The sequence below is a fragment of the Muntiacus reevesi genome, chromosome 1 (assembly GCF_963930625.1).
Source record: "Muntiacus reevesi chromosome 1, mMunRee1.1, whole genome shotgun sequence".
NCBI classification, from domain to species: domain Eukaryota; kingdom Metazoa; phylum Chordata; class Mammalia; order Artiodactyla; family Cervidae; genus Muntiacus; species Muntiacus reevesi.
Window position 1 is genome coordinate 207,420,169 of NC_089249.1, and position 13,006 is coordinate 207,433,174.

The 13,006-nt window shown below is 40.6% G+C and overlaps 1 protein-coding gene across 4 annotated transcripts in view; it reads left to right on the plus strand.

Annotated features, from left to right (window-relative positions):
* The window catches only part of ZNF608 (zinc finger protein 608), a 105,096-nt gene that overhangs the window by 41,892 nt on the left and 50,198 nt on the right, over positions 1-13,006 (plus strand). For all 4 annotated transcript variants that reach the window (XM_065918199.1, XM_065918197.1, XM_065918200.1 and 1 more), the window contains one exon: positions 4,694-4,949. In XM_065918199.1, the coding sequence (XP_065774271.1) occupies positions 4,694-4,949 (256 nt within the window). The remainder of the gene's footprint in view (positions 1-4,693; positions 4,950-13,006) is intronic.

The window sequence follows — 13,006 nt, forward strand, 5'->3', positions numbered from 1 at the left end:
GTACCGCATGCCCTGGGCTAACGTTGTTTTGTGTGATCTTGCGTGCTAGTCACCTTAGTAGTCAGGTGTTGTTTCCATTTTACAGATGAAACTACTGAGTCCCAGAAAGATCAGGCTACTTGCCCGGGGATCGGTTGCTAAAGGTTGACATGGACTCCGGCTACAGAGGCTGATCTCTGCCCCGCACTGTCTTCTACATGCTGGTTTTCACACTCAGGTCACCCTGGATAACCCCTTATGTGAAGTGCTGCAGCGACACTTGCAATTTTGCTGGATTTGTATGACTGTTTGATTATTGCTGCAGTCTTGCCCACTCTTGTTGTGGCACCTGGCACATAGCAGGTGTGTTAGTGATTATTTATTGGGTGGACATGTGATCAATTTGAGGTAAATAAAAGGAAACTTTGAGGGGAGCATAGCACAAAAAAAAAAAAAGAGGTCCAGCAAGAGATGAGTGGAAGGAGATTCTGCAGAAGTGGAGGACTCATCAGGGCCTGCTGTAAAACGGGGCTGGATTAAGCCGGTGGACGACTGCCAGGTGCCAGTGTATGAAAAGAGCAGTATTTCCTCAGGCTGAGCTTCTCAGGGTTAAGCCCTTTTTCTTCTACTTTTAACACACTTTAACCGCACTTAACCATGCATTTGGAGAGGATTATAGATTTATGTTAAACATAGTAGGATATAAAAAGGAGCTTTGTAAGAGTGCATGCAGGGTTAGAGAACTGTAATATCAGACCAGGGACTTTTTTTTTCTTTTCCTAAGCCATTGTTTACTGAACTAAGTGCCATGCCAAGCTTTGACTGGGCATGAGTTATCTCATTGAGTCTTCACTGTGACCCTATGTGGATAATCATTATTCGTACTCCCATTTCTTAGATCCGGACACTGAACCCTAGAATAGCAAGGTCATTTGCTCAGAATCCCACACAAGCAAGTACCTCCAGGGTCAGAATTTGAACCCAGAACAGCCTGAGGTTTGTCATTACCCAAGTCCAAGTGTACATTGCCTCCTTTCCAGACACTCGTAGGAACTGTTGCTGCTCTTAAAGAGCCTCACTGGGTGAAGAAATTGTGTTTCAGTGTAGGAGTGAATGAATGACCTGAGAAATCAGGGGACAGTGAGAGTTGACCTTTTGTATAAGGCAAAAACAACTTTCAAAACCCTGCCTGTGTGTAGCCTCTCATGGCTGTGTATTAGACACCATGAAATAACACAAGAACCAATTCGTTTTTTGGGAGAACACGTCCCGCTGGGGGTGTTCACTAGTGCAAAGAGATGACCATACTCTAAATTATTTCCCCCATGCCTCTTTCACCTCCCAGTGTATGTTGAACCTCCTTTATAAAGGTCCTTCTTAGAGAATGCTGCTCTCCTATGTTCACCTGGGCTGCCACTAGAGATAAATTATTGCCCTTGCACAGATACGGGCCCCGGTTTTCTCTAGAGTGAGTATGCTGGCTTAGATGACCTCCTAGCTAGAACATTCTGTGGTTGTCTCAAAAAGCTGGAAATGCAAACTCAGCGGCTTATGCCTGGGCAGGTCACTGCAGGCTGAGGGAAGCTCAGCCTTGTCAGTTGATGCCATGAGCAGTGTGGGCCCAGCATAGCGCATGATCCAATTATTACGTACGAGAGAGTGGAAATTCAGACTTCTCCTTAATTTTTTGTGTTGGCAAAAAGAAAATGTTTTTAAAACTGGCATACCTGCCAGCTAAAACTCCTCTGAGAGTGGCTGTAATTCCCCACCCCCTTTCAGTTGGTAAGCTCTGGGAGAGCAGGGCCCTTGGTATACCTCATGGATGGTCTTAGGTTTCCACTCCAAATCCTGAAATCTCAAGGGAGAAAAGTTTGCTTTTCTACTCTCATAATGATAATCGAGACCTAAGGGAATGGGGGTTTTGAGCTGCATTGAGGAAGCGAGTTCAGTGGAAAAACCTAGAGAAATTTACTTGTGTAAGTCAAAGAGCTTAACCTATAAAACAATATAACCTGTTGAGTTTTCCTGTCAAGTTTAAGAGTTTTAGACTGTTATTACATTGGGGGACTTTTATGATTATGTTCATATTTATAGTCAAACTTCTTTGAATCTTAGTTTTCTCATTTTAAAACAAGTGTGCACAGGGCTCCAAGGTCCCTTCTATATGTATCATCAGCTGAACTCTTTTCATTGCTTTTGAATTGTGTTAATGGAAATAAACACAGTTAACTTGCCAGTAGGCCTAGGATACCGTAGCCTCTCCCGTCAAGCCATCTAGATTCTTTAGAAGCTTCATCTTTGGAATTACATAAATATCCTAAAGAGTATGTGAGTATGTATGTATCTCCATGCAAATATATTCATAAGCAGAGTTATACAGAAATAGAGATTTAATCTAGAAATTGTGTTGTGATAGGATTCATCATCACTATTAGAAGGCAAGAAAATACATTTTCCAGTTGAAGAACATGGGCCTCAGTGAGGTTAAATGGCTCTCACAAGTCACAGGCTTACTTAGCGTGGGAGTGGGGCCAAAGTCTTGTTGTCCACTCACCCAATCCCAACAACTTCTTTTGTACATGTTTTTCCACGCATCCTAAGCTTCAAAATTAGAGAGTTGGTACTCTCCGAGACACCGCACCTCTTTTATTTTATTCAACCTTGTTTATTTAACTGAAGCTGTATTTGTTCTTTTAGAATTAATGTATGCTGTCGATCAAGGATAGGAAGACTATTTTGAGAATGTTGTTCCATTTTGTTTTTTCAGTTTTTTATATGTGTCGCACCAAATTACAGTCAATTTACAACTAACTATACAAATTAAGAGTTTGTTGGGAATCACACAAAAAAATGTGCAGTAACTGGTTTATAATTTTCTTTGGTTTTTTTTTTCTTCTTTAAATTCTAGAAAGTGACTTCAGTCTCATGCAGTCCTTTAGTTGTAATAAAGACTACAGGGTTGCACTGGCTTCCCCCACCCCCCTTAAATTTTCTTCCTCTGAACCCTTTTCTTCATTTGTCAGCTCAGTTTTAAAATAGAAACTATCAGTGCGAACTTTGATCCACATTAAGCTGCATTTACACGAAAGCATAAATCACCAGATCTGGGGCTTGGGGCTGTTAAATGCTTTCCTTTCTCGGGCTCTGTGATCAAGAATGAAGAACAATAAAAAGCATGGAGCAAAAGGAGTTTTATGGCAGCTTGGAGAGCAGGAAATTAACTTTCTTTAGTGTGCAGTTGGATGAAGGGCTGTTCTGTTGCATCTTGGATCACTCAGGCAAGTGAACGTCGCTGTATCATTTTAGTGAAATGCAAACTGTAGAAATAGTTCCTCCAGTCATATGAACAAGAAGCCCACACAGATGACTGCTTCAGCTGTTGAAGGAGGAGCACACTTCCTCATATGACTTCTCTTGAAAAACACTCTGTGTATGTGTTTTTTTTTTAAAAAGAACAAAGACTATGCACTATTATGTCTGTATAAAATGTTGATTTCTTACAAGTGTTAACTGAGAATATATGAACAGACTAAGATGGGATTTTACCAGAAGAGCTTTCTCTGTATCCTTTTTACACATCTCCCATGTCAATCCAACTGATAAGACATATCAAGTATCATCTCTTGTATGTCAGTGGCATCTCTATGCAGCCTGAGGACACAGGTGATCTGGAATCCTATGCAGAGATGTTGTGCGTTTGGCTCTTTACATGTGACAACCTGTCAGCAGGGACAGAGCTTTTCTGTAGCAGTCACAACAGTTGTTACAATGGGTGGAAGGAATGGATGAGTCTGTTGGAGACCTACCTACTTAGTACGTATGTAGCTTTTGGCTTCATTAGTGGCCTGACTCCTACATTTTTTATGGTGAAGAACATCTTTGCTGTTGTCCTCAGGACTGGGGTGCAAGGGAGCAGTTGCACCACAGGATCTTGTTTTGGCTGACATTTCTCTTTCCTGAACATGGAGTTGCTAAGTCCTGATCAGAATCATCAGGGATCTTTACAGGCTGAAGCACTAAAGGACTTGTGCATGGAGGAGCTCAGATTCTGTTGAGCACATGCATTTCTGGGTATTTCTCCATTTCTATGAATGCTGTCAAACTTTGCAGTAGAACAGTTAGTTAAAAGTTGATGCCTAATATATGCTAATAATATCCAGTTTCTGTGTTTCTGTGTGTGTAATCAAGTTTATGATTTTATATGTTTGGCAGAGTAAGTTAATCTATTTTAGTAGTGATTGAATTCATTATGGTTTATAAAGTACTTTGAAAACAATTTTAATCCATCTCTTATGCTTAAATGTCCAGTGATGCCTATATGGATATTTATTGGAGTTTCACTTTTGGAAAATATTGTTATGTTGAAAATACAGTTTCATGACAAGTGGGAAATAGTCTTCATTTTGCAAAGCATATTTCCTTCACGTCTCTTGAGGCTAAAGATTGTCAATTGGTGAATTTATAAGGACCCCAAAGGCCTGTCTGTAACCCAAGAAGCTAGAACTCCAGTGTTTACTGTGTATGTCGTGAAAAATGAAAATGCTTATTTCTCTTCTACTTTGTATTTTGGCACCATTAAAAGCACACTCAAAGCATATTATAATTGCAAATAGAATTTGGAATGGTGATGTATTCTGGAAGTGATGTAAACAGATTGCATTGAAAAGAGCCGCAAGCACGTAGCGCCGCTGCAGTAAGCCTGTCTGTCTTTCAGGTTGACCCCCTGTTTACAGTGCCAGCACCTCCGCCGCCGATTGCCAGCAGTCTCACGCCTCAGCTTCTGCCCTCCTACTTTCCCCCATCTTCATCCAATATTGCAGCACCGGTTGAACAGCTCTTGGTTCGGACTCGTTCCGTGGGTGTCAATACGTGTGAAGTTGGCGTAGTGACAGAGCCAGAGTGTCTTGGGCCCTGTGAACCCGGAACCAGTGTGAATTTGGAAGGGATCGTGTGGCATGAAACGGAAGAAGGTAAATACAATTTATTTTTATCTATCTCCTCATGTCCTCTTCCCGGTGATGTCTCTGTGTCTACCTGTAATGGGGATTTGCTTTGTGGTATTCAGAGAGGAAAGAAAAGTGGTTTCGATGCGCTCTTGATTTTTGTTGAAACAAGAGCTGTGTTTCTGTCTTGTTCATGACTGCTTTTACATTCATTCAGGAGCAGTCTGGTGTCTGTCTAAGTGGTTTTCCACTTTAAGTGCTTTAACTTGGAAGGACTCTGAGAAGCAGAGTGAAGGTTACCCTTTCTCCTAGGAGGTATCATGAAAATTAGAACGGGCAACAGATCTCCAGTTCATTTTGTTCTTGGTTTGCCAACTGATCTGTCTTGAGGTGATTGTTTTTGTGTTGTTGAGGCTTATAGTTACCTTCTGAATCGAGCCAGTGTTCCTACATTTAGCAAGGGCCATTGCTGTGAATTGATGGTGGCCAGTTGTTGCTCACAGTTAATGAAGCCAAGGTCCAAGGTGTGAGCTGCAGTTGAGTCAGTCATTTCTTTTCTGTGGCTGGAGACATAGCACCTTCCTGGTCCACCAGTTCAGCAGCAGGCACTCTGGCAAGTGCTGTCCATTAGTCATGAGACCCAAGGTGCAAGAGAAATAGATTGGGTGAATCTCTCATTCCTGCTGGAAGTACACATCAGATATGTGTCATACTGACAGTGGATCCACACATGGTTGGCCACATCTCATAGTACATGATCATCAAGTACAGCATGTTTCATATGGCCAGTGTCCTTGACAGAGGCCAGTAGATAATTAATACAAACTAAATATGAAGGAGAGAGCTCCACTGCTCCATTGCGGAGTGCTTCTTGCCGTGGGGAAGAAGGGGAGGAAGCATGCCCCAGGGTACACCAGGGGACCAAAGGAAAGTAAAAAACATAGGGGAACATTTTCCCTCTGAGCTAGATTGGTCAAGAGTGAGGAGATGACCCTTATCAGTATCACTGTCTTTTAGGAGAGGAGTTCAGAGCAAGGATAAAGGTAGCAAGAAGGACCTGAGATGCAAAATCAATAGATTCCTCTGTGTCAAGAGGGAGAACTGGGGGCTGAAACTCAAAGGAGAAGAAATTAAATACATGCCGAAGAGGTTGAGTGGATGGGAAAGGACGATATATTGGGGGTAATTGTTGGGAAAGAAATGCTTGGGAGAAAATAGTTAAGAATGGTGACCAACTAGGGAATGAGAGTAAAAATGACTGAAAACAAGCATAACTGTGAGAAGGCAAAAAAAATAGCTCAGGCTGTTTCAAGACGGCAAAACAAAGCTTCTAAGGAAAATCTTTGGATTCTACATATTACATTGAATTTACTCTTCTTGTAGGATGGATTTCCTCATTAGACAGAAAATTTGGTAGATAGCATCAGTAAGGAAAAATCAAGGTTGGATTCTATAGGAAGCAGCCATGAGAGGGCATGAAAGCAGCAGATCCGGAGAGCTCACTTATTTGCTCAAACAGAACTGACAGTTAAAATTTACTCTTGGTTTTAGAAACATGGGAGGTTTTGTGTCTTCTCCCTCTTTGTACCTTAAACTGGAAAGCCACTTAAATCAGTACTACCACAACCACATTGTGAGGAATCGGTGTCAGAGGAGCTGGAATTAAACCTGTCACTTGCTTGTCTGTTCAGACCCCGCCCAGTGCAGGGGGTCCACGTGGGGAGCTGGCTTCTCCTTCCTTGCCTCTGGGTTGTGCATAGTTGATCTTCCCTTAGATTTTTTTTTTTTCCTAGAGCAGAAGTGATGGATAAGGGCTGCAGACTGGCATCTCCATGAGAAAATGTAGAAAAGACTTCAATACGTTATTAAGATTAATTAGTGGAGGTGCTGATTTTCAGGTATAAAACAGATTTGAAAAGAGTAAGGATTAATTTACATCAAGTTGAAAGTCAGATTGTCTTGTACTTGGATAACTGACTCCTTAGGATGAAGCACTGTCTTCCACTTTCCTAGCTGTGACTTGGCGCCTGTCAGTTTATGGTGCATCATGATTTTATTTATTTCAGTGTGGGGTAGGACAGGTTCCTGCAGTGTGACCTTCCTGCATGGTAGATGCTGTAAAATTAAATTAAAAATCCAGAAGGTTTTTGTGGTTCTGAAACAGCTCTAAGTTTAGGTGGTTTGTTTGTTTTTTTCACTTTGTTTAGGAGTCTGCTGATTTTTTACCTTTAACCTTGGCCTTTAGTAAAAGATGGGCTTCCCTGGTGGTTCAGCGGGTAAAGCGTTTGCCTGCAATGCGGGAGACCTGGGTTTGATCCCTGAGTCAGGAAGATCCCCTGGAGAAGGAAACGGGAACCCAGTTCGGTGCCTCTGGTTCTCTTGCCTGGAAAATTCCATCGTCCATGGGGTCGCAAAAAGTCGGACACGACTGAGTGACTTCACTTTCACTTTAGTAAAAGATGGGATTATTTAGAAAAAAAAGAAAATCTGTGTTTGAAAACAATAGTATATATGTTGATTAGAAATTCTGATGCTCTGGGCTTTTATCATCATTAGTATTTAGAACTGATATGCATAAAGCCTCCCCAGTTCCTTGCCATTCTCTGAAAATCCGTCTCCTGAGTCCACTGTGCCTTCTCTGATGCTCTGTGATCCCTGAATCCCTGTGGGTGACTTCCTTCAGATGGCTGGTAGACAGTTTTAGAAGCTTCTCAGGCAAAGTAGTGGAGTCTTCCACAGCTCCAGCCTCCTCTGAATTGCCTCACATCCTCCAGGATTTGGAATGTGTGGATGTTTACTGTGGTGACAAGGAGAAGGAGCTGTTAATAGAGTTATTCTTGCTGAATAAACTAAACTTCTGACCTCCATAGAACTTAAGAACTTGCCTTAGTAGAGACCTGGGTCATAAGATGTGTGTTTAATGTGTAACCATTTTCAAGAGCATTCCATTTGCACTTTTTTTTTTTTTTGGTACAGTGTGTTTAAAACTCTTGTACCAATTTAAAAATTAAACCCACTTGACCATTAATTTTTCCCTTTTGGGAAAAACAAAGAGAGAAGCGGAACAAACACATTTGGAGCCAGTTATTTGACAGAGCTAAAAGAGATGGATTTGGGGAGAAGGGAGGGGAAAGTGAGCCTCTTTTTTTCTAGTACTAGGTTTCACTAACAAAGAGTTTCAGATTAAGCACTTGTAAAACTGTCAGTTGCCTTTGACTAATGTTATAGATTGAGTTGAATAAAATCTCTTCCTTGGTATTTTCAATTTGAAGATATTGTATCTCTGGTAGTGTTTTTCACAAACCCAATTTATGTGCATTCACCCATGTGCGAAGTTTGTATGTGCTTGTTCCAAGATCCTAGAAATTTTAAAAGGCCCCATTTGCAGTCTTTGGGGGAATATCGAGTGTTCTTGTGTTTCATTGGAAGATGGTAGGAGCAGCATAACTGAAATATGACATCCCCACTAGGTACGTTATGGTTTCTTATGCTTGGAATTCTTCATTTGAGGAGGGTTCTTTTAATCATAGACTTTCCTGCTTGTGTTACTGCCAGAAACTGCACTCAGGAATAAAGTGTTAGGAGAGAAGTTCCCTCTGGAAATAATTAGTGGGTTTCAGATCATGCTTAATAGGAGAGAAAAGTTATTACTGCATTTGGATGTATAGTTACTCCACTCTGATCTTTCTTCTTTAAGGTGAATGCATAGGAGCAATGACGTATTGTACAAAATCACTCGCAGATGTTAGAAAGAATTTCCTTAGCATTTCATTCCTGACATTTGGGACACACATGCCAATGTATAGTTATTTGTTTGAAAATTTGCTCTTTTGGGGGGGAAAACAAAGAAAACATGGTGTGTACAGCATTTTGTATAAATACATGTGTGTTGAGCTTGGTTTTTTTTTTTTTTTGGATTTCGAGCCTGTATTTTCCTTTTGATTCTTATTGAATCCTGTTTCCTCTTGTTTTTTTTTTTTCCCCTCCCTGAGAACATACTTTTCAGCTGGGTCCACTGTTCATTGTTATGACTGTCGTTTACCATGGCTCTGCCATTCTGTCCTGAAGAAAAGGAAGTGAGAGAAAGCAAACTGGTTATTTGTCAGTGAAGGCCTTTTAAACATCTGTAGGTTATATATCAATGGTTCTCAACTTTGTGCCTGTGAATCACCTGGAGAGCTTTTAAACCTCACTGATACCCAGGCATCCCCTTAGTCTGGGCTGGCAATTTGGTGACCTGCCACTGGTATTTTTTTCCAATTCTCCCCAGGGGTTTCTAATGTATAAACAATTATGAGAACCATTGTCTCAAGGGAAAGAGGGGATGTCCTGGCCCTTTGCACACTGCTTGACTTTTTCCCTTTAAGGAAGTCACATGTATCATTGCCTCATTTTCTCAGGTATGAAATGGACAGAAACACCTGCCCTGTGTACCTCACAGGGTGGATAATGTCTATCAAGATGCTGTAGTGTGACCGGTGAGCATAGCTGTTTAATGACTGTGCTAATGAGAAAGAGGGCCCAGCTTTGATCCTGAACATGAACCCCACAGAGGTTTTGAGGGGCTTAATGAACAATTAGTTGGTGTATCACTCATCCTAAGTTATTAATACAGTGAGGCAGACCTTAGTTTCTTTCTCCAGTAAGCCAGATACTGTGACTTCATTTCTGTGTGGCCTGCTGAGTTATTTTTTAAATAGTTCAGAAACCCAAGTATTAAGGAAAGTTGATAAAAGTAGCAAATGAAAGATTGTACTCAGAAGACATTGGGAGTTTTCAGAGGGGATAACAGGAATAAAAATTATGACTTATGAGAAAAGAGACTTCCCTGGTAGCTCAGATGGTAAAGTGTCTGCGGGAGACCCGGGTTCAACCCCTGGGTCGGGAAGATCTCCTGGGGAAGGAAATGGCAGTCCACTCCAGTACTTTTGCCTGGAAAATTCCATGGACAGAGGAGTCTAGTAGGCTACAGTCCAGGGGGTCGCAAAGAGTCTGACACAACTGAGCGACTTCACTTTCTTTTCTTCTATGAGAAAACACCTAGTGTAAGAGGAAGAATGCTTGTTTATATCAGGTCCTTCACCTGATATTCGGTGTGTTTTCTGAAGAAAGAAAAGCGATCTTGGGAATTATGTTTTAATTAGAGAAGTTAATGATTCTCTTTTAAACCAATAGAGATGTTCTTAAATTCTTCTGCTTTTTCTGCATCTCCAAAGTCACAGAAAGATAGTGTTTTTATGTGCAGGGGAGGGGGCCTCAAGCTAATTTATTAAAAAGCAGATGATCTCACACAATTGACGATGGAGCTAATGTTTGGTATTGCTATTTGTATTCTGCAGTGTTTACTTACCAACCTTTTTGAAAAGAGAACATTTCTTTTTAAATTTTGACTCATGAGATTAAGTATTAATCCAAGTTTACTTTGTATTTTTAGTAATTGAACACAGAGTTGGTCTAGTACTTTAATGATTGAAACATTACTATTTCTTGAAATAGTTACCAGTGATTTTATAAATTCAGCTTTGACTCACAAGCGGAGTAAGATGCCCACTTTCACTTCTGCATTTCATTACCTGCCATATCAGTTGATGATTAAGGCTGTGCAGTGAGGGGGATCTTTAAGATGGCTGATGGCCATGCTCCCTGCTTGGACCGTACTCAGTGGAGATACTTAGCCCCCAGGGTATGAGTTTGGTAGGTGAGCATAGTTGTTTAATCGCTAAATGAGAAAAAGGGTCCAAATGTGATCCTCGCATAAACTTCTCAGAGGGCTTGCGGGGCTGAAACGCCTACAAGTTACTTCCGCTCACACCCTCACCTTCCCGGGCCATCTCACTGTGGGGGTTGCCAATGAAAGTGTGGATTGTTTCTTAAGATACATCACCATTGGTGGTAGAGCAGCTCAAAGGATGCACTTTCCAAAATGTACAAGTGCTGCTCATTTTCACATGCAAAAGGCAACCCAAATAGAAAATCATGTCCATATATTTGCTTTATCATGATGGTGGTGGTTTAGTTGCTAAGTCATGTTCGACTCTTTGCTATGCCATGGACTGTATCCTGCCGGGTTATGACCATGGCGTTTCCCAGGTAAGAATACTGGAGTGGGTTGCCATTTTCTTCTCCAGGGGATTTTCCCAACATGCAGACTCTGTCACTGAGCCACCTGGGGAAACCCTTGCTGAGCCATACGCCATCTTTATTTTCTCTGATTATTCTGTTTACAGTGGCGAAAAAATTTTTAATAAAATGAAATTGTTCGATGGGGTATATTATAAACAACTACAAAGCTCATATCACTTTTTTTTTTAAAGGTTACTAAAACTAATATTTTCAGAAAAATACAGAAGGTAAAGATGGAGATGAGGTCTTCACATAGTAGGTGCTCAGTAAAGACATGTTGACAGAAGGAGGAGTAAGGATAGGAGCAGGGAAGCCTTGTCTGAGCCATTTTCCTGGTTTTTTTGCTTTATGCTTTTTTGGATCTGTTTTATGCTTTCCTGATGACATAATGAGAAAATTTGGATATGATGAGTGATTGTGTGTTGCTGGAAAGCCGTAACACGGTCAGTTCATCTCTTGTCAATGTGAAAAATAAGCGGCTATTAGGTAAGATTTAGCATAATGTCTTTAGACCAAACATTTGTTCTTTTGTGTTATTTTAATAGGTATTTTGGTGGTGACATTAGGTGTTAAGTAATGAAGTGGTTAAGTTTCAAACTCACTGTTCTGAAGGCATTTTGTTTCCCCTTTGATTGGTTGACATTGTATCTAAATTTAGTCTTGTATGTGAATACAGAGTGCAAAATATTTTAAACTGAACTTTTCTTAGGACTGAGATATATACAGTAAAAGATTTAAGAAGTTGTCTTTCAAGAGCTTTGTGTGTGGTATTATCCAGTATGCTTGTGTATCTTTTCCCTGTGAAGGAGTTCATAAGAAAACGTGAGTCTTAACATTATAGTGACTTGGAACTAAAGATATTATCTTCTAATTACAAAATTCACTCAGTCTCATGGGTTGCAAAGAATAGCTGTTGGCCCATCTGGGCATATGTATTAAAAGGTTCCATTGAGTTTTAAAGAATACATTTAAAAAAGCAGTTTCATTGAGATATAAGTCACGTAATGTACAATCCCTCCATTTAGAGTGTACAAGTTAGTGGGTTTTTCAGTGTATGCAGCGTTGTGCAGCTATCATCACAGTTAATTCTAGAATGTTATCATTACTCTCCAGGAAACCCCATGCCCATTAGCAGTCACTCCCACTTACCCCAGTCCCTCATTTCACTGACTTTTACTTCTTTGTCCTAACCTGGTTTTTTGTTTTCTTTAATGTGTAAATATGTGTGTTTCATAAAGAAGAGGGAGGCTTTTTTGTTGAGCACTTTTTCTGTGCCAGATATCATCCTGGGCATGCTTTCCCAGTGATTTCCAGTGCTTACGACAAAATCCAAAGTGACCTCACTCATTATATTTTAAAAGAGGAGACCTAGAAAGGGATTCACCTGGCGAGGGAATTTGAACCCACAGCGGTTGGACTTTGAGCCCTTGCCTCTTCAAACCTCCTCCTAGGTGTTCTGGATTTCTGTCACTGCCCAAAAGTTCCAGTGTATCTTACAAAGTGCTCTCTGGAGAGAAGGATTAAATTTGATAATAATAGCTGGAGTTTTATTTTTAAGCATGGAGTGATAGGAGATTCTCTGTAGGTCTAGCAGCTCATTTTGGCAGAAGTCATTGAATCAGCCTTAGCTGGTTTGCTGTACAAACCATGCCTTTCAGCCCCACTATGCCATAAGCTTCCTTCGTGCACAAACCCCATCTGTTTTCTTCACTGTTGGATCCCCAGCGCCTGGCACGGAGTGATACACCATACATATTTGTTGAATGTTGAATAAATTCACAGAACAAAGTGATCTGGTCTTGATACCTGTTTAAGTTTGAATAGTGTCGCTTTCTACTCAGGAATATGTTACTTTTAAATTAAGTTTGGCCTACACAATCTGGAAAATAAGGTTCTAGAAATCTACTTTATTACTGACTTTTTTAAGCTGTTATAAAATCTGACAATATTTTATTATATTT